This window comes from Pan troglodytes, chromosome 13 (genome assembly GCF_028858775.2).
Source record: "Pan troglodytes isolate AG18354 chromosome 13, NHGRI_mPanTro3-v2.0_pri, whole genome shotgun sequence".
Taxonomy (NCBI): domain Eukaryota; kingdom Metazoa; phylum Chordata; class Mammalia; order Primates; family Hominidae; genus Pan; species Pan troglodytes.
Genome location: NC_072411.2, coordinates 74,475,672 through 74,497,058, shown reverse-complemented (window position 1 = coordinate 74,497,058; position 21,387 = coordinate 74,475,672). Strand labels below are relative to the sequence as shown.

Sequence of the window (21,387 nt, the reverse complement as noted above, 5' to 3'; positions counted from 1 at the left end):
AACTAAACCCATTTTCTAGTGAATATGATGCTCATGTGACATTTGCGCCTGAGGGTTCTAGTTCTTAACCTGACTCAGTGCACTTTACTATGGGTGTGTCTCATTAAGAGCAAGGGAGCTCATGCAATAAAGGAACATCCAAAGCAGAACGTGTTTTTAACATCCACAACTTTCAACTCCTTCAGCTCAAAGTCTTTACCATGTACCGGGGGAAAAAATGTGAAATCACAACCCTCAATTTCAACTATTTAAATGGAATATGCTAATAAGAGTGGTCAGATCAGGAAAATGGAGGAGGAGACAGGAAAAGAATTCTGGAATTCTGGTTCCATCCCTAGGATCTATTTTTGGTGTGACCTTGGTCCACCAACACTTGCTTCTTATCTCCCAACATAAGAATTTCAATAACCTCAAGGAAAAAAGAATAACATTAGCAACAACATAAAAATCACAAAAGCAACTGGCCTGCATTTAAAATGATCAAGAATTCCACTTCAACAGAAATTTATAAGTACAGAAATAAATATACAACTAGCCCATTTTAAAATAAAATTGGGGCTGGGTGTGGTGACTCACACCTGTAATCGTAGCACTTTGGTAGGCTGAGGTGGGCGAATCACTTGAGATCAGGAGTTCGAGGCCAGCCTAGTCAACATGGTAAAACCTCGTCTCTACTAAAAATACAAAAATTAGCTGGGCGTAGTGGTGGACGCCTGCAATCCCAGCTACTTGGGAGGCTGAGGCATGAGAATAGCTTGAACCTGGGAGGCGGAGATCACACCACTGCACTCCAGTCTGGACGACAGAGTGAGACTCCATCTCACAAAATAAAAAATAAATAAATAAAAATAAAAATAAAATTTGGCTAGGCGTGGTGCCTCACACCTATAATCCCAGCACTTTGGGAGGCTCAGGCAGGGAGATCACTTGAGGTCAGGAGTTTGAGACCAACCTGGCTCACATGGCGAAACCCCGTCTCTACTAAAAATACAAAAATTAGCTGGGCACGGTGGTGCACACCTGTAATCCCAGCTACTTCAGAGGCCAAGGCACAAGAATCGCTTGAACCTGGGTGGTGGAGGTTGCACTAAGCCAAGATTGCACCACTGCACTCCAGCCTGGGCAACAGAGTGAGACTCTGTCTCAAAAAAATTAAAAATAAAATTAAATTAGGTGAAAAGTTTTCAGCTGAGCAAGCAATTCATACCACTAAGACATCTCTTAAAGAGCCACAATAAAACACTGTCTACTGCAGCAAGGAAAAATGAAAGTCCAAGTTCTGATAATTGTCTCCAAGCAATCCTGTTCTTTCAGTTTCACAAGGCAGCTGCCAGATCTTGTCAAATGTGGCATTTAATCATTTCCTGTGCTTCTGAATTACCAGATACCCGACTTATCAGTTGCCAAATGACATTTGTGATTTGGAGTCCAATCTCTAGTGAGTTTTCCTTTCAAGAAACCAAGTCTAGGAAACTGTACACACTGGATTGTGAGCTCACCATTTCCATCCCTGACCTTTGCACAGTGCTTGGCACATAGTAGATGCTTAGTAAATTTCTGTTATGGGAATAAAGTTTTATCATTAATTCATCACTTTTAATAATTTTAAATTCTAGCATGTTGTGACCAAGCAGGTTTTTCTATTTCAAGTGTACCAAGCATAAATATTATCAGTGTTAACTCAAAAAATAAGATTCATTTCTTAAAACCTATTATCAAATAGTTCATCTGCAAAGGAAAAAGCGACTTTAAATTCCATCATTTTTCAATAAAATATTTTCAATAAAAAACAAGAAGAGAAAAGGTAGACTTAATGAGCTTACACCTGGTGGGCCACCATACCCATTTTACTACTCCAATAGTTTAGGAAATACAAATTTTTCAAAGCTTTGAAAAGGAAATTAATATGGTCACAGTTTATTTTCTAAATGAGATAAATGAAACAACAGGCTTAGTAGCTCTGCCAGAGAGTGCTGGCTGTCACCCAACATCAGTTCTCCTCTTTCCCATAGTAAAAGACTTTTTAGCTGGGCATAAGGCCACCCTGAATAACTACTACTCAACTGAACCTCCCTCTTTAGCTGGATGTGCCACACAACTCAGTTCTGCTGAATAGGACGTGTGACAAAGCATCACACTGCTGCTTCCAATAATTTTCCTTAGAAGATGGCATGCATGTGCCTTTGGCTCTGTTCTTTGCTCCTTTCTTCAGCTGCCTGGAATGTAGGTGCCACCACCTTGAATTGGAGGTTGAGGTTGAGGCTCCTCAACCTCAACTTGGAGGCTCCTCAACTTGGAGGTTGAGGCTCCAATGGTGGAGCAACAAGAGAGCAAGTCCTGGGTCCCAACACCTCAGACCAGCTACCCAGATTTTTAGAGGCCAGGAAGACAAAGACAAAGCAAAAAGCAAAACCAAAAGAGGTCTTTCAGGCTTTTTTTTTTCTTTCTTTTTTTTTTTTTAAAAGACGGAGTCTCACTCTGTCGCCCAGACTGGAGTGCAGTGGTGCGATCTCAGCTCACTGCAAGCTCCGCCTCCTGGGTTCAGGCCATTCTCCTGCCTCAGCCTCCCGAGTAGCTGGGACTACAGGCGCCCACCACCACGCCCGGCTAATTTTTTGTATTTTTTGTAGAGACGGGGTTTCACCGTGTTAGCCAGGATGGTCTCGATCTCCTGACCTCGTGATGCACCCGCCTCGGTCTCCCAAAGTGCTGGGATTACAGGCGTGAGCCACCATGCCCAGCCCTTTTTTTTTTTTTAAAAAAAAAAAAAAGAAAAGAAAAAGACAACAGATTTAGAAATAGGATACTAAGAACAACAAAGGCAATTTACAAAGTATAAATACCAGCCGGGCACAGTGGCTCATGCCTGTAATCTCAGCAGTTTGGGAGGCTGAGGCAGGCAGTCACTTGAGGTAAGAAGTTCAAACCAGCCTGGCCAACATAGCAAAACCCTGTCTCTACTAAAAATACAAAAAAATTAGCCAGGCATGGTGGTGGGCACCTGTAGTCCCAGCTACTCGGGAGGCTGAGACAGAAGAATCACTTGAACCTGAGAGGCAGAGGTTGCAGTAAGCCAAGAGCCCGCCACTGCACTCCAGCCTGGGTGACAGCAAGACTCTCTCTCAAAACAAAACAAAACAAAACAAAACCTACAGAAATCAAGTTATATGCCTAAATGCTTACATTGTTTAATACTCCATTCCTGCACTTAGAGATTTAAGAATATTTAGGGACCAGTATGGCTTGGGAACCAATTAACGAGCACAGATGGTGGCCATAGCACGGGAGCTACAATCCAGGGGCTCCTCGCTTATGAGGGCATTTCCCCTTTATTGCTGGGTTGTGGGGGGAAATATGTGGCGATTAGGGGGGTTCCTATGTGAAAACTGGCCGGGGAAGTAGAGAAAGAAACTCAGGGGGGTTTGGGGCAAAGCTATTTACAGGTTGAGTATCATTTTTCTGAAATGCTTGGGACTACAAGTGTTTTGGGTTTTTGGGTTTTTTTGGCGGGGGGCGGGGGCGGGGATTTTGGAATATTTGCATTAATACTTACTGAGCATCCCAAATCTAAAAATCCAAAATCCGAAATGCTCCAATGAATGTTTCTCCTGCATGTCATGTTGGCAGGCACTCAAAAACACTCAAAAAGTTTCCAGCTTTGGAGCATTTCAGATTTTGGTTGTTCATATTTGGGATACTCAACCTGTACCAACCAGAATGAAAGTTATTTCAATATTTTACCAACTAATACTTCTTTGTGTATACTGAATCAGTCCTACTTGGACTTGCTATTGCTGAGATAATATAGTGTATGCCTGTATCAGCTACTACCTCCAGAAAGCTTACATCTTCTTTTCTGCTCCATAACAAACTGGCAGACCAAAACCATAATTAGAAATATCAAGGAAGTTACAAGAATGGTGGGTTCAAGTCCTGGCAGTACCACCCGTTAGCTGAGTATCACTATGGATTATCTGTGAAATTGTTCTATCTAAATGTTCTCATAGGGTGTTGCAAGGATCAAATGAAACGATGGGCCAGGCATGGTGGCTCACTCCTGTAATCCCAGAATTTTGGGGGCCAAGGTGGGAGGATCACTTGAGCCCAGGAATTTGAGACCAGCCTGAACAACATGGTGAAACCTCATATTTACAAAAAATACAAAGATTAGCCAGGCGTCGTGGTGCATGCCTGTAGTCCCAGGTACTCGGGAGGCCGAGGTGGGAGGATCACCTGAGCCCAGGAGGTTGAGGCTGCAGTAACCCGTGAGTGCACCACTCGTACTCCAGCCTGGGCAAAAGCGTGAGACCCTGCCTCAAAAAAGAAAAAAGAAATAACATCAAGTAACTTTGTAAACTCAACACAGTAATGAAACATGAAACACTATACGCAATCTTACACATTCCAACAAGCCATTCTAATTTTAACACATACATTTTAACAAGCATAAAGTATAGCTAGGACACAAACATTGAAGCCTTCAGGGATCCAACAGCTTGGGCATAAGGCTGACAACTCTATTGTTGACATGACTCTACTAAACCCACTGATAGCGTAGCCTGTGGTCCTATCAGATGGTTAGGATAGAAAGGAATGAGGGCAGCCACTCCTCCAGAATCAGCCATGGCCATTAAAACAACAACGCCGGCCAGGCCACTCTGCACTAGGAATTAATTAATTCACCTTAAATTAATCCATTTAAGGTGAAATGAGGGAAGCATAAAGTTCTTCACTGCAGCACTGCTTTTAACAGCGAAGGATTAGAAATTATCTGAATACCCAGACTGGTTAAATAAATCATAGTTCATCCTCGAAACTGAGTATTAGGCAGAGATTAAAAATAATAAGGAAGCTCTTTATTTATAAGATTGAACAGGCATTAAAACATACCAAGAGAAAAAGAGCAAGGTGCAGAAGAATCTACATGGCAAATGAGTAAAAAAAATCTATGTACATATTTGCTTGTAAATGTATAGGTAGCTCTGAAAGATTCACAGTAAGCTGGTAAAACAATGGTTGCCTCCAGGAAGAATACGATGCCTAGAGATCAAGGGTGGGAGGCTGACTTTCATTCCATCTTCGTAGTTTTAATATTTGTACCATGTGACTGTACTACCTATTCAAAAATAAATTAAAAATGAAATTTTAAAAATGGAGGTCAGTCCATGGACACGGGGGTCACTGAAAATCTTGCAGAGAAAATGATGGAGATAGTGAGGTTAAAAAAAAAAAAATCAGCGCCCACAAGTCATGAAGCAAACCTTATAATTGCATAAAACAAGCTCACACATGCTCTCTTTATGTAGGCAGTTGCTGGCAAAGAGTCAAAGATTGATTTTTACAGCCCGTTCCAGAGGCATGACAACACATCAGTAAAGCAAGCTCACAAACACGTACCTACTGTGCGCCAGGCACTGTGCTGGCAACTGGGGCATTACAATGAAGAGTGAATGTAAGGCAGAGGGCAAACTACATGGAAGAAAAGAGGTGCAACAGCTGAAAAAGTAGATAAGCTTTCCTAGGGAGTCCCACAGTCAAGTGAGCTGCAGCATAAAATGAATGACATCAGAGACAGGAACTCTAACCTTCCCTATAAACATCCATGGCACTGACAGCATTCAGGGGAACCTTTCAGCTATGAAAATACACCCAACAAGAACTCCTCACCCTTCGTCTATCCTCCTTTCAGAAAGGACTGAATCTGTCCTTTCTAGGGGAGTCCCAACATTCAGACTGAAAGCACTGTAAAGTGCTGTTTATAAATAGCTGCAGGGTCCAAATGCTTTAGTCCTGGATGCCGTGGGCACTCCTCAACCTGCCTGGGGCAATCACTTCCTACCGGGAGGAGCTGGGTTTACCCAAGCAGAGTGAGTCAGTGGCCTGAGTCAGGCACCTCGCCTTTCATCTAATCTAAAGCAATGAATGAGGGGTGTGGCGGTAACCAGGACTCCTTATTCAGAAACATGACGCAGGGGTTGGTGACAAACATGGGGAACACACAGCTGCTTCTGGATTTGTGGCCACAGGCAAATCTGAGCCTAGTTTCTAATGGAGAAATGTTTATCATCTGAGCAACTCAGGATGGTACCTCTCTATGATGAGAAAGAGATTTGGACAAGTTTGATGGGACACGAACCGACGTACTTAAGCTTCTGGTGGCATTTTATAAAAACAGACACATTAGCTAGCTGGACCTCTGCTTAGGGGTGAGGGCGGGATGGGGTTCTAGTGGGAAATGAAGCAGAAACAACTCAGGACAAGAAGGGAATTGTAGGCACAGCTCTGTCTGTAGCTGGCTGCAGGACTATGACAAATCCTAGGTCTCCATTTCTTGTTCTATGAAATGAGGATGGTGGTCTACCTTTCCAGGCCATTCCCCAAGTTCCTTCCCAACTTCTACAAGTGGAAAATAGTTTCAATTGTAAAGAAATTCACAAAAACATTGGGTATTACTAGAATGTGTCTACTCTCGTTCACAGATGAAAACACCTGTGTCTTATGCACTGAGGTTTGTTTTTTTTTTTTTTTTTTAAGAGACAGAGTCTCCACTCTGTTACCCAGGCTGGAGTGCAGTGACACAATCATAGCTCACTCTCACCTTGAGTTCCTAGGCTCAGGCCTTCCTCCCACCTCAGCCTTCCAAAGTGCTGGGATCACTGGCATGAGCCACCATGCCTGAGTTTAGATTTATTTTAAAGCATATTTTTAAGAGTTACAAGTGTCAGGCTCTGTTAAAGCTCTAGGCAAACACAGATAAATCAGACCCAAACCCCTGCCTTCAGTGGCCTCACAGTTCAGGACCCTCAGTAAGCTTTTATTCTGACAGCTAATAGATAGATAATATTTATTAGTTTCTATTCTGATAGCTCCCAAATAACTTATTAGAAATCTCATCATGAAAACATCAGTAAGAAAAAAGAGAGCCTATTAAACTCAACAGGATGAGAGCAACGGAGAAATTAGTCATTACCAACTCAAGAATCTAGAGCTGCTCCCAGGTAATAGATTAACATGGGTCTAAAGGAAGCAGGGTGGGGAGCAGGGATTAGTGAACAAGGAAAGTATTTGCAAGACAAGCTAAAGATGACCTTAATACAAAGGACAGCTGTTAGTCCAATTGGTGTTCCCTGAACAAACAGGCACTTCCTTTCAAACTTCAAGCCACAAATCAAGCCTCAGCTTCAATCAGAACACAGAATGCAACTGAAACCACTCTTGGTTTCATCTTAAAGCTACCAAGAGTTAAGGAGTACTAACAACATATAAATGACAAGCTAATATAGCCAGGCATTTTATTAGTTGCAATTTTCTGTTACTCAATTAAAAACTTAAATTACTTGGTTTCTCAAAGGCTATTGGTGCCAGGTATACAACTGCTGAATTCAACTCATAGCAGTCCTTAATCAGATTGGAAAAACACATAATAAGCTATGAGACTAAATTTCAACTTGTACCATAAATATGTTAAACTTTAAATTTCATTGCCACTAATACACATTAGAATATAGTACTAAATGATACAGCACAATCATATATTGAGTTAAAGTTTGTTTAGCTTATCAATACTTTATGGCCTCATAATATGAAACAACATCATTTCTGGGCAAGAAATGATGTGAATATACTTAACAATACTGAATCATACACTTTAAAATGGTTAAAATAAATTTTATGTTATGTATATTTTACCACAATTTTTTTTTCAAAGTACCAGCATGTAAAAGATCATTCTAAAGAAATGTTTACCCTGGTTCCTGTTCTCTAAAAGCCTTTAATGTATTTGGGGAATCAAAGAGTTCAACAAATACCTACTGAATATCCATTTCTATGTATTAGATTTGAACCAAAACTGAACAAGATGTCAGCCTTGTTCTTAAGAAGCTCACAAACCAACAGGACTCATATCCATCAGGCATACATTTATAGGGTGCCTTCCATATGCACGGGATTTAGCAAGGCCAGGAGGGCAAACAGGTGCTGTCTTATTTGCAAACACCCACACAACAGTGAAGGCTGACCAATGTTGACCTGAAGAATTCTGAGACTCCACTGAAAAAATGTGCTATGGTCATTTGGAGTGCCCTAGTAAGCAGGGGAAGGGGTGACAGTGGCTGTATTTTCTATCTCTCCCAGCCCACTATGTAGGGGACATTTAAAAACCCAAGATACTGTTCTATTAAGGGCAAGATTTATGTGGCACAAGTTTAACTCCAAGAATGGGCTATTTCACCAAACGGAAGATGTGTATGGCATACCATCAGGTGGACTGGGCACTGGGCAGCTAGGTTTCAGGGCCCACATTACCACTGACTAGCTGTCACTTGACTTTTCTGGGTCTCAGTCTTCCTTCTAGAGAGAAAAGGTTGAGCTGGTCAATGCTTCCCAGCCATTTTCACAAAAGCACTGAATGACAGAGGCAGGTGAACATGTACAGAGGCATAGTGCAAAGCAACCACCAAAAGCTTCCAATGTCTTCGAAGACTTGTGTTTTATATAAGTACACACTTCATTCCGTACTATAATGAAGCTTTTATACCACCACCATGCCACCTCAGGAAGATGTTTCATATCTGATTTGCAGCACACCAGGGGAATGTATGCTCAAGTCCTGATGACTCACACTTTTGCAAAATTCTAAAGATATTCTATTTCCTTTTGAACTCAGATTTCCCTCAAGGTCTATACCAATAATCTTGAAAGAAGAGATTGAAAAACGACAGTATTTTAGAACCCAAAGTGCTGATTGAGCCTCATTTTCTACACTCCTGACAATTCAACAAGGCCATTCATCATTTTTTATTCAATATATGCACTGAGACGCTGGATGCATTGACTAGGATTACAAAGACAAATCAACCAGGCCAGCAGGAACAGGAAGCACAGCCTTGGCTCTCCTGCTGCGTTCTCGGAGCTGGCTTCCACCCTGTATCACACACACCCAGTCAACGCCCTCCTGTCCACTCAGTCTGCAGGATACACCAGGACTGTGCCATCCAAGGCACTACCCAATTCTAGAGCTGCAGACCCACATGGGAAGAGCTCTCTCCACACCTAAAATGAGTCTTGTAAGAACTCAAAATAAAAAGTCGTGGTTCTCTGTAGCTCAAATATAGCACAAAGGTCTACAGATTGCCAAAGAGTTTTGACATGCTGCCATCTTCTCTTCCTTCTTCCAAGTCCCATATTTCCCCTTCCTGTCTTCATCAAAACAATGTGTACTTCATGGCGGCCTGTGGACTGCCCTCCAGTTGTAGTCTTCCACAGGGAAACTTAACCTTTGACCTGGCCCCCAAAGGGTAACCTCTGCTGTCCACCAGACTGAAAAGATAAGAGAGCTACAAAAACTCCCCAGTGTGAAGGAATTATGTTCATATTTTACTTTAAGGGACCCTAACAGTAAAGGCTGATGTTGATTGGATATGACGGGCACCCTGCTAAGTGCTTTATCCTCACCTTTAATGTTCACAACCCTCTGAGGTAGGTGCTATTAGTACCTTCATTTGACCAATGAAGATAAGTAATTTGTCCAACGTCAAAATCAATAGAATGTAAAGGAGCTGGGATTCAAATCCACATCCATCTGCCTCAGTGAAGTTCTTACTCCTAATGAGGCAAACTTTTACACAACTACTTAGGGCTAATGACTTATTATTATTCACTGAGAAATTAGAAGCAATGGAAAAACCCCATGCCCTTCCACCAGGATAATTAGCCACCTACCTGCATCTGTGCCCCCTCATCCGACCTTTCTTCCTCATAACTGTGATGAGCTACCCTTGCTCCAGTCATCAGGCCACCTCCCCCACAGTACGTCCTCTCACCTACTCAGTTGGTGAGGTCACACCAACAGTTCTCCCCTCTCTTGCATTAACTTTTCCTTTTTGACTGAATCATCTTCATCAAACCAGCTCACTATAATCTTCTCCCATCTTAAACAAAACGAAACAAAAACCCACTATTTCCCCTTACAGTTGTTGCCATGGCTCTGCTCCCCTCTACAGCAAAACCCCTCAAGAGTTCCTATGGTCTCCAATTCCTTCTCTCCTGTTCTCTCACAAACTCACTCCAATTAGGCATTGCTCCCACTCCTCCCCATCAGTGCTCTCACAAGGTCACCAGTGGCTTCTACATTGCCAATCTAGCGATCAAATCTCAGTAAGTGTCATTTGATATAACTGATCTTTCACTTCCTCTTTGAAACCCCATCATGTGGTTTCCAGGACCACACACTCCCTCCCTCTCCTCCTGCCATGGGTGTCAGTCTCCAGGGCTCTCCCTAACCTCCATGTGTAAGAACACCATAGGGCTCAGGCCTCCATCCCCGTCCTTGGTGCCCTCATCAGTTCATCATTCTAAACACAACCTAGAGGCTCCTCTACTTGCATCACCAATCAAACCTTTCCAACTGAACTTCAGGCTTTTAAATTCAATTTTTTTAATTGACTCAGCTGCTTACTCAACTGCCTAAATAACTCACTTGGCTGTCTAGACACTCCAAACCTGACATATCTAAAACCATACTCCTGCCCTGCCCCCAAAATCTATTCCTCTCACATCTCTCCCCAAACCATAATACAACTCCATCCTTCCAGCTGCTCAGGTCAAAAACTTTGGACACATTCTTCTCTACTCTGTCTGTCCCAACTGATACCTAGTCCCCAGGAAATCCTGTTGACTCTACTTTCAAGACATATCCAGAATCCAAGCACTTTTTACTATCTTCATTGCTGCCACATTGGTCCAAATCACCATCTCTTATCTGTTTATTACAGGAGCCTCCTAGTCAGTATCATTACTTCTATCTTTGTCCTCATACAGTCTACTCTCAAGGCAGCAGGCCAGAGAAATCCATTTAAAATCCAAGTGAGGACATGTCCTACTCTTCTCAGAACCTACAAATGCTCCCCATCTCATTCATGAGTAAAAGCCAGTCATTCGATGATCCATAAGGCCCTATACAATCTGCCTCCAAGGAGACTCACTGCTTTGCCTGAACATGCTTCTGCCTCAGGACCTTTGTGTTTGCCATTCTCTCTGCCAGGAATGCAGCTTCACCTTCTCAGCAAAGTCTTCCCAGGCAGCCCTACTGCTGACCACTTCCCTCCCCATCTGCACTCCCTGTTCCCTCTCTACTTTATATTTTTGCAGATCACATCAACCATTCTCCCCTCTCTTGCATTAACACTTCTGCATTAATTATTACTATCTAACATAATACACCTTTTTGTTTATGGTTTGTCTCCCCGATCAGAACATAGGCAGGGATTTTGTCTATTTTGTTTGCTGCTGTAGCCCCAGCACTAGAAAAGTGCCAAATACATAGTAAATACTCAGTGAATATCTGTTGAATGAACAATTTCTATAGGAAAACCCCAAAAAGCTGGCCACAGTTTCTCTGGCAGGTCCAGACCATATTCCCTGCATGTTCGAATAAAGACAAAAATCCCTATTTCTTTTGGGTTAAAACATGTACACACACACAGAGAAATAAATGAGCTTACAGAGCTTACATATTCTATGATATTGAAAAACTTTCTCAGCTGGCTTCTGGCATGGCTGCTAAGCTTGGGCAGAGGTATCATTGTCTCTCAGAGCTTACCTCCCAGATCATCCTGAATGAGGATCCTCACAATGCCTCTCCACATTCCTACAACCCCTTCTCAGTTAACCTCTGTAGCAGCCCTTTCTAAATATAGGGCAAGCCTTAGAAGGTGCTTTTCTTTCTAAGCTGGCTTATCTGATACAGTATCTGAAATGGGTTTCCCATGCTCTTGGCATTAAAACACTTCTCTAGTCTGGGATTCCCGAAAGTCCTCCCTCAGCCTTGGCACCATCTAATTCAATAGGTGTCTCCTTCAGCCTTCCCCAAGGCCACTGTCCTTGAGCCTCTAAAAGGCCCAGCAGTGCCCAGACCCATCTCTCTTTGCACTTGTAAATTCATGGAGGTCTTCTTCATTCATCACCCAGGTCTTTAAGCCACCTCTCAACTTTTTCAAAGTATCGTCTTAAGTCGGCACCTGGGCCTAGTCTCACCAGCAGTAACGAGGACTCACTGGCAAATATTAATAATATCCCTTTCCTAAAATTATGTCTCTGCATGTCCACTTGATCATTTCTGAGCCTCTTTGAACTCTTCCTTTTTTTGAAAACTCTTGGGGCTGGGCATGGTGGCTCACGCTTGTAATCCCAACATTTTGGGAGGCCAAGCCAGGCTGATTGCCTGAATCCAGGAGTTCGAGACCAGCCTGGCCAACATGGTAACATTCTGACTCTACTAAAAACACAAAAAAATTGCTGGGTGTGGTGCTGCACACTTGCAGTCCCAGCTACTCGGGAGGCAGAGGTGGGAGGATTGCCTAAGCCCAAGGAGGTCAAGGCTGCAGTGAGCTGAAATCGCATCGCTACACTCCAGCCTGGGCAAACAGAGTGAGACTCTGTCTCAAAAAAAAAAAAAGAAAAGAAAAGAAAAGAAAAAGAAACAAAACTCTTGGGTTTTGTGTCGCAAAAAAAAGAAAAGAAAAGAAAAAGAAACAAAACTCTTGGGTTTTGTGTCGCGGCAAAGCTGGATTCCTTAGGTCCAATCAACAGGTTCTCAGCACCTTTGATTGGAAAACAATGGCCTTTTTCCTACCTATCTCTAATCTCTCTGGAGCCTTGTAGAATTGTAAACATTTCCATTTCACAACTTTTATTGTTTCGATACCTTTGTTCTAAGGGAAATACATAATCACACTGCCAGTAAGAGGCCATCACCCACAAGATATATCAGGGGAATGGGGCCTAGGGAGGATTTCTTACTACCCTCAGCAAGAAGGAAGGAGAACAGAACAACTCCAAACTCTCAGTGCTGCTGAATGGGGCATCCCTACCAGAGGCCAACCATTCCACCCCTTGGCTGTGATTCACTTGGATAAGGATCCTCTCGTTAACTTTACATCACAATGCTTTATCATAATGGCAGCATATCCTGAAGAGAAGGGCTCCTGATTCTGCAAGGACAAAGGAGTTATTTGGCTCAGGAAGGCTTAGGTTCAGTGACATTCTGCCCTCTGGGTCTGAAATGTTTATTATCATTTGCATCATACACACACACACCACACACACACACACACACTTAAAACCACCTCAGTACAAATGAATTTCCTTTTCAAAATGAAGAAACCACAGTGACATTGATATCACCGAGCAAAGCAAACAGAGCTCTTGGGTAAAGAGGCATCACTGGGTGCTTCCTTACTCTTCAACTAACCAGTGTGCCCTTTTCAAATTATTGCAAAGTTTATTTTTATTTCTATACTCCCAGGCTTAGAAAGCATGTTTCTCTCAAAGGCTTTTCTTATACTATATCTGAAATGGCTTTTCAAAAAGTAAGTTTCAGATTGTATGACATGCAAAATATACTAGCCGCTTGGCAAATAAACATGCAAGCAGATACCCACGGCTCCATGTCATGAGTTTTTGCCCTTTGTAACGTGCATTTAGTGGTACTTCCTCCCATTCCCCCTAATTCAGAACAGTCTTCTTTACCATTTAATTGGTTTTAGAGACTTAGTTTTCTAAACAGTCTTTCTGCCAATTTAGGATGAGATGAAGCGACAGTGGGATCCAACGTTGGAATCTGGCATGGGGCTGAACTGGGGAGGGTCTGCTGCCACACTGCGGCCTGCAAACAGTCTTCTACAAACATGCCAACCTCGGAATCGGTACGCTGGTTTGAGATCGTCTTGCCTTGTTTATCTAACCAGAAAAGCCAGATAGCAGATTTGATGGTGGTTATCAAACCCTGTTATTAGTTGACAGGGACCTGCACTGGTGAGAGGCCCATCTACCTGCCCCAGTTCAGGGCTAATTAACAATTAGCCTCTTAACTTAGTTCCAAGAGATCAGTGTTTGCAAATCTAAATGCCAGTTTAACACACCTGTGAAGGAAACACTACTTCCATATTTGCCCACATACTTTCCAACCTTAGGCAGTTTTGTCATCAATAATCCACAAGCTCCCTCCTAGCAAACATTAGTGCCAAGCAAAAAACTAAGAAAAATAAATCATTTTCAAACCTGCCCTGGGTGTTGTGCAAGTTATCCAGCCTCCTAGGGATGGAGGTGTGGGGGTGCTTTCAAGGTCATAGAGGTCTAAGAAGGCCTGGAAACCAGACAGGTGGTATTCCTTAGCAGTAAGCCCAACCTATAACTGCACCACCCACCCTCCACGGGTATCCAGCTCGCAGTCACTGCCCCGTCGTGTCTATGCACCCATCTGTCCACTCATCTCTGAACACTGAGACCTCACTGGGATTTACCTATGGCTTAGTAGCTACGAAGGGCTGCTAAGTAGAAGGCATGGCTCTTCTGAGATGCACTTTTCAACTGGAGAATGGAATGGAAGAAAGGGAGAATGTGATGAAAACCAAACCTTTAAACGTGATGAAAACCAAACCTAAAAGGAGAAAGCACATACACAGCACAGGCCGGGAAGCAGGGAAGATGCAGATTGAAGACCAAGTTTGCTAGACATGCCGCCGCCACTGCACCTCTTACAGCCTTGGTTTCCTCATCTATTTAACAAACACAAAATGCTCACTCTGGACCAGGACTATTCTAATGTGTGAGGATACTAGCTTCACAGCTGAAGGCAGGAAGGCCTAGGAAGGTTAGGAATCCTGCACAAAATCATAGCTAGTCAATGGCAGAAAAGGGTTTGATCCTACCTGGCTCTAGGCTCTGCTCTTAGTCACTACATTACACTCTGCCTTCTGTGTAAAGGAGAAAAGCTAGTCTGACTCAAACGAAGAAGACTTTAAGAACAGCTTCTTGGAGCACACTTACGGAAACTGACGTAACAGATCTAGGCTGGGCTGAGAATCACACTTTTATAAAAGGTTGCCCAAGTAGTTACCCTGAAGACCAGCCAGGTTTCAGAACCCCTAAGCTTCCTTCCGGATATAAAGTTATTTGATTCCAGAGTTGTACCCAAGCCCAGAAAGGGAAGATGGGCATTGGGGGCTGAGACTACGTCCACTTCCCACTGCTGCAGTACGTAATCTTTACCATCCTCCCAGGAGCCAGCGGGGGTGCTACACAGATCCCCAGATCCCATGCTATGGCTCCTAGGCTCACCCCCGGAGCAGGTAAGCAGCCTTCCCACCATCCTACCGAAAGAGTTAAATATATCCAAGATTCTCTTACTATCCTTGAAGAAATAAACCTACCGCTATCAATTCACAAGTGACTTCACACATGTACTGCACACTTCCATTTGACCCCCACACCCCTGTCAAGTTGCTTTCAGAAAGATCTCTATTCCACAGTCATCCTTCTCTATCCAGCCTCATAACAACCAACCACCTCAGCAAGTCCCGAGTACCCACTGCAGTGTAGATCAGCCTGTATTTCTGGGGTTAGGTTCTAAAGTCTGCCTTTAGGGCAAAAGCCAGGTGAAATTTAAAAACACTCATGAAAATCCCTTAGCTGGAACCCCCCGCCTTTGAAAAATCAAAAACCAAGAATTAACTTCTTGTGCGTTTCTTTGCTAAGCTTACAGCTTCCGTTTCCTCAGAGGCAGAAGACACCAAGTCCTGAGCAAGGAAGGGCAAAGGGTTAAAGAAAGGGATTTCTCCCTCTCTCCACCCTCAGCAGGGAGAGTTGATGTCACAGGTTAAACTGAGTGTATAATATCAGACTCTATTGTATTTGCAAGGCATATGCTAGGTGCTAGCAGGCAAAGAAATGAATGTAAGACCCCTGCCCTCACACAACTTACAATCCAGTTGGGAGAGATTAGATCATGTCCTAAAGATAGTGGATCACAGTTTAGCACAAAACATCAGAATTGTCAGACACAATGTGCTACAGACATCCAAAGGAGTTAAAGACATTGCTTTAGTGTAGGATGAGGAAATTTTAAACTGGTTCTTAAGCTATGATTATATTCTTAAAATGGGCTGATTCAGCACTAAATCAGTGTTTCAGGCACAATTGACCCTGTCATCTAAGCTTACGACAGTATTTTCTGTTTTGTCTCACCGTCCCTCTTGAAAATACCAAATAATTCACTGGCCTCACTGTCCACAGTAATATGTTGAGCCGAGGTCTTCAGGGAACCATGCGTCATAATTCTGGTACTATTTGGTTATGAAAGCTTAAATTAAATCTCAATATATTGTTATGATAAGAGAGTCTATATAACTGAGAACACAGAATAACCACTTCTTTATAATAAAGGAATCCTTTTATATAAGCATTTAACCTGACTTCCCCAACAAATTATTTATACCATATAAATACTCTGACCCTTTTTTTCCCCCAACACTGTCATTACTTGGTCTCACACCAGCCTGTGTTAAAATTAAACTTGCCTATTTCTGCTTTCTTGCAGAGTCCTAAGACTTCCTGTAAGTCTCGCTGCCCGTTTTGGCTTTTTCTCTACTCTTAGCATTCAAGGTGACCCAGCAATCCCTGGAAGATGGCCCTGGGCCACATGGCACTCCGAGTGAATAAATGCAAGGAAGCAAGTGCTTAGGTACACATCCTGAATACAGCTCTGATTCTTGGCTAGCTATAGCCACACTTCACTGGGCTTTTTCAGAAGGGAATGGGGTGGAGACAGGCAAAGAAGGACGGACCCAGAACTTGTTCCAAGGCCAGCTGGAATAGAGTCAATAGTAAGAGTCCAGGCACCAATATTTAAATAGATAGCCCTGACCTATGCATATGGGAAGCAGTTTGATAAATCAGCACAATATAGTACACTTCCAAAATTCAGACGCTTGCCGATTTCTCTAGGTCTGAAGAACATTTCTGGCTTTTCCATTTAAAAATGGCATGAGCATGGGTCAGAGATTCAAATCCACATTCTGTTAAGATTCTGCTCAAGCTGAACTTTCAGCTTCAGTTTCTTCATCTGTAAAAAGAGGCAGTTGGACTAGACGATCTCTAGTTCAGAAAATACGATTTTAAGAGATGGAACATGACAAGTCTGAGAAAAGTCAAGAACAAACCTAGTAAGGGTCAGAACAGAACAGACCGCGGGCCTGGAGCATTTCTGGAAGACAGTGGTGGTCAGAGAGAGAGACCCCATAAAGAAGAAAATGAGGGTTGGCAGAAATCCAAAATGACTTCATGAGACTATCTCTTATAGATCTCCTTCTTCTAGGTTCTTCCCTGTGATCATATATAGATCCATCTCTTCCCAGAAGAGCTAAGAGTGATGATTCATAGGCTGGATATACCCACAGTCATCATCACCTACCTTCCACCTCTGGGAATGACTCAATCTTAACTACCTAAGAGAAATTAAAGAGTCCAAGGTGCTCAGACCCTGACCTCAGTCACTCGGCGGACCAACTTGGCTGACCATTGAGTAATCTTTTGGAGTCTGAAACTTCTTTAATACACAGCCTGAAAACCTGGATGAAGTTTATGGTATCTACTTCAATTTTATAGTCTCCAAAGCTTTAGGAACACCCGACATGTTTTGGGGCTCTCTGACACAATATTATTCTGTCAAAGTCATAACTGGAGTTTAAAATGTGACTGAATAGTTAAAGGCACTATAGAAAATTCAAACTACAAAAATGTATGATAGGTCTTCTATGATCGTGCATTTATCTGACCGTCCCATGCATCTGATATTTTACTTCTCCTTCCTCAAAGTCCCCTGTTCATTAAACTCACTTTTGTTATAAGTCTAATTAAGACCTATTAAAGTTAAGTTGCTTTGAACATGGGTTTCATAAATATGACTGAGTTTAAAATATCATTACCCAAAAACAACCACCTTTGGCTTTACTCTCAGGCAATCTTAGAATCACAGAATGTTTAAGACACCTTGTAAGGTACCTGACACACAGTAGGTACACAATTACTGCTTTTTAAATGATCATTAACAGCTACCATTTAGTCAGCAAGTACCCATGCCAGGCAGGCATTAAGCACTTTGCATATTATCTCTTAATCCTCATAATAACCCCAGTAAGCAGTAACATCTCCATTTTACAGATAAAGAAATTAAAGCTCAAAGTAAATTAACAGCTGCTAATAAAAGCCCGAGAAGGAATCTCAGCTTAGGTCTCTCTCCCACCAGGTCCCTGAAAGACCCCCACTGAGTTTTTCCATAGAGTTTAGGAAGCTGGTCCAGAAGTTTTCTCAGTCTTACTGGCTCTGCCATTTACACCCACATTCTTTACTGTCAAAGGTTGACAACTGACCTGTGCTATGGCCTGTGTGTGCTGGTTCTCCTGGGAAGACCAATGCTATTCCTGAAGCTGGAATAAAGCTTTACAAAAGCATGGAGGTGGGCAGCACGTGACATAAACCACAGCCTCTTTAAAGTGTGGTCACTGCCTTTGGACTCTAGGAAACATACAATCTCCTTATACGGGGCCTCTCCCCTCTGTCAGCTGCTAAGAAGAGCTTTTCTAGAAGGCATCAGACCCCACTGCAGGCTTATCCTTACCTCGGGAGGAGTTGCCTCAGCTCTAATACCAGAGAAGCCCAGCAGCAGTAACAAGTTTTAGCAAGCATGCTGCTAACCTTCACGACACAGATTCCTGGCAAAGTCACGTTTCGCAAATCTCCACTGCCAGGATATTTCTTGTCCCAGTACTTTCCCTTCACACTTTTTGCTTGAACAAGTATTTCAAGGAAGCCACCGGTTTCAGTGGGGCTCTGGTGCAGAGAGAGAATGCCCAGGAGAATGAATTCCCTCTGCTGGCCCACAATCATTTCTGCACTAACAAGCTCAAATTCTACACACCAAGTATTCCGAGACAATAAACGTCATCTATTAACTGAGTTAACAGGAACCTTTCATTTCAGATTTACAGCTTAACAACAATTATTTCTGAGAGAAAGCAGAGTATAAGCAGCTGGCCAGGCATATAGACTCAGACCACCCTCCTAGAGCCTCCCCACCCCCAGCTAATTTCTGTGCTTCACCTAGCAGGTGTTATCAGGAAAAAAAAAAAAAAAAAAAAAAACTGACTAAAATTCAGGGGCTGCAACATTCACGAATTCCAAAGTTGTTAACCGCTGAAATCAAGAGGTTTCCTCCAGTTCTAAAATCCCATTCGCCTCTCCTAAACACAAAATCTCTTCACTGTGGCTGCACTTTGCTTTCTCCGGTCTGTTGGTCCTGGAAGGTCCTTAGTTCAACTCAAGGCCTGGGTGGGGAGGGGAGACCTTTTGTTGCTACAGCCTATTTTTCAGTAGCACAGATCAAGAATGCAACCCCATAGCGATTAAGGCGACTAAGCGCCAAAATACCCTCTCCGGCTTAAATAGCCGATCATGTGGGAACCAAACACTGTTTAAGAAATAAAAGGAGAGGCCAGTAGTGCCGGTCTCCTCTTTCTCCTGGGAGGTTTACCGCTACGGTGGGGGGTTGTCCCTTACAAACCTTGTTTGCAAAGTCCAGGCTCAGATCGGACATTTTGCTTTAACCCCTTGGCTGTGCCCGCCCAACGCAGGAGCCGAGCGGGTCTCGGGTGCGGCCGAGTACTTTGGGGGCTGGGCACATCACTCAGACTTGTTTTCTCAGCTGATCTAGTCCAGCGAACAGGTGTTTGGTTAATTCCCGCCCCCACCCCCATCTTTTTTTTTTTTTTTCCAAAGGCATGTAAAAGTATCTCCTAAGGAGCGCCCCCGCCTTGCTGGGAAAGTCATGCAGGACACATGGAAAGTGGCTTTCCAACTTGTGCGGGGCGCGCCAGTCTGCGGGGGAGACGGGGTGCACCGTGAGTTTGGGAAAGGCCTAGACCATCCTGGAACTACGCTCCCTGCAAACCCACAGCAGCGCTGCGGTGACCCTGAACGCCACCCCAGCCCCAAACACACACGTGAAGCTCAGCAAAGCGTGCCACCTGCCGGGGTCCCAGCAAACATGCCCGGAGGGAAGAACCGGCGGAAAGCACTTTGTTTAAAACAGAAAAAAAAGTAAACTCTCCCGGGGCCCAGCCTAGCCCTCGGGTTCTCCTCCTTCTCGAGCTGAATGGAGGGAGGCGCCGCGCGGGGCGGGTCAGGGCGGGGAGCCGAGCGCGCTGGGCGCTGGGTGCGCCTCGGCCGGCCCGGGCGCGACCCACGGGCCAACTACTCCCCGGGGCCGGCGGGAACAGGGCGCGCCCTCGCCTCAACTCGCGCGCAGGCCGGCGCCCCGGTGGGGGTGGGAAGGGTCCGGGAACTCACAGCCGCTTGTCCTCGGGCTGCAGTTGCCAGTGCATGGCCAACGAGAAGCCGAAGAGGCTCCCGGGGTCTCCATATTTCCGGATCACGTTGTCCTCCCGAGTGTCCAAGTTGAAGGCTGCGCCAAGCCGGGACAGGAGCCCCGCCGACAGGTAGAGCAAGCACAGCTGCCCCGCGGCGGCCATGGGCGGACGCACGGGGAGGGGAGCGGGGACCTGCAGCGGCCGCCCTGCGCTCCGGGCTGGGTCCGAGGCTGCCGCGCTGCTGCTACCGCAGCCACCTTCGCCTCCTCTCGCCGCTGCGCCCGGCCCCACCCCCGGGACGGGTCGCGCTCTCCGTCCGGCCGCTCCCCCTCGCGGGCAGCTCGCGACCGCTGAATGAGCCCGTTGTTCTCTGGAGACTCGCAGGCGTTTTATCAAGTGACGAGGACGCCGGCCCCGCCCCTCCCCACCCTCTCGCCCCTCCTTGCGCGCCCGCGGCCCGGCGCACCGCCCGCACCTTACCCGCCGGCTCTGGCGTCTCCAGCGGCCCGGTACCTGCCCGGAAGCCACGACGTGGGAGCCCCGGAGGCGAGCTCGCGGCGATGCAGCCCCACTGCGCCGCCCTCTGTGGACAGAATTGTGGTTGCCGAGTAGCACAGAGCGAGGGAGACTTTACTACCCGTTATAAAGAGAAGTGCAGGTGATGCACCGGGCCTCATGGCCTGAGCAGCCTGTTCTTGCAGATGTGGGCCCACGTGCAGATGCATACGTCATTCATTCATTTCTACAGGTGTTTATGGAGCGCTTAAGGCGTGCCCAACACTTGGGGACTACAGCTGTGTAGACTGTTCTGGGTCCTCAAACACCTAACAACCCTCAAAAATGATCACAGCGCACACCTTGATAGTGCTGTATAATGTACACAACCCAGCCATTACCTCAATTCATCCTAACAGCCCTATGAGGTAGGTGTTTCTTTTTGCAGATCAGAAAACCGAAGTTCCGCCTTGTCCCCAGATCACCTAGGATTTTGCCCAGGTGACCAGGAGAGCTTGTGGAAGAAGTCACGCAAGTCAAGGATGGGTTGTTTAAAGTGGCGCCAGGAGCTCAGGCGACGATGCCGTTCTTTCCTAGCCCCGGACTTTCAGAACTAGTTGTGGGGAGAACTGCTGGGCCAAGAGACAGCTCCGAGTTCTGTGTAGGTGGCATGAAGGCTCCTGCCTCCAGG

General features: G+C 44.7%; 1 protein-coding gene across 6 annotated transcripts in view; it reads right to left on the bottom strand.

Annotated features, from left to right (window-relative positions):
• Positions 1 to 20,798, bottom strand: part of ITGA6 (integrin subunit alpha 6) — an 80,177-nt gene extending 59,379 nt beyond the window's left edge. The window contains exon 1 of one of the 6 annotated variants that reach the window (XM_016950041.4): positions 20,682 to 20,798. Coding sequence is in view for 5 of the 6 variants with exons in the window: in XM_515909.7 (XP_515909.3) it covers positions 20,182 to 20,363 (182 nt within the window). In the remaining variant the exon portion in view is untranslated. Of the gene's footprint in view, positions 1 to 20,181; positions 20,571 to 20,681 lie in introns of those variants that run through there. The other 5 variants (XM_515909.7, XM_003309416.6, XM_054679946.2 and 2 more) reach the window with 5 other exon arrangements.
• Between the last annotated feature and the right edge of the window lie 589 nt (positions 20,799 to 21,387).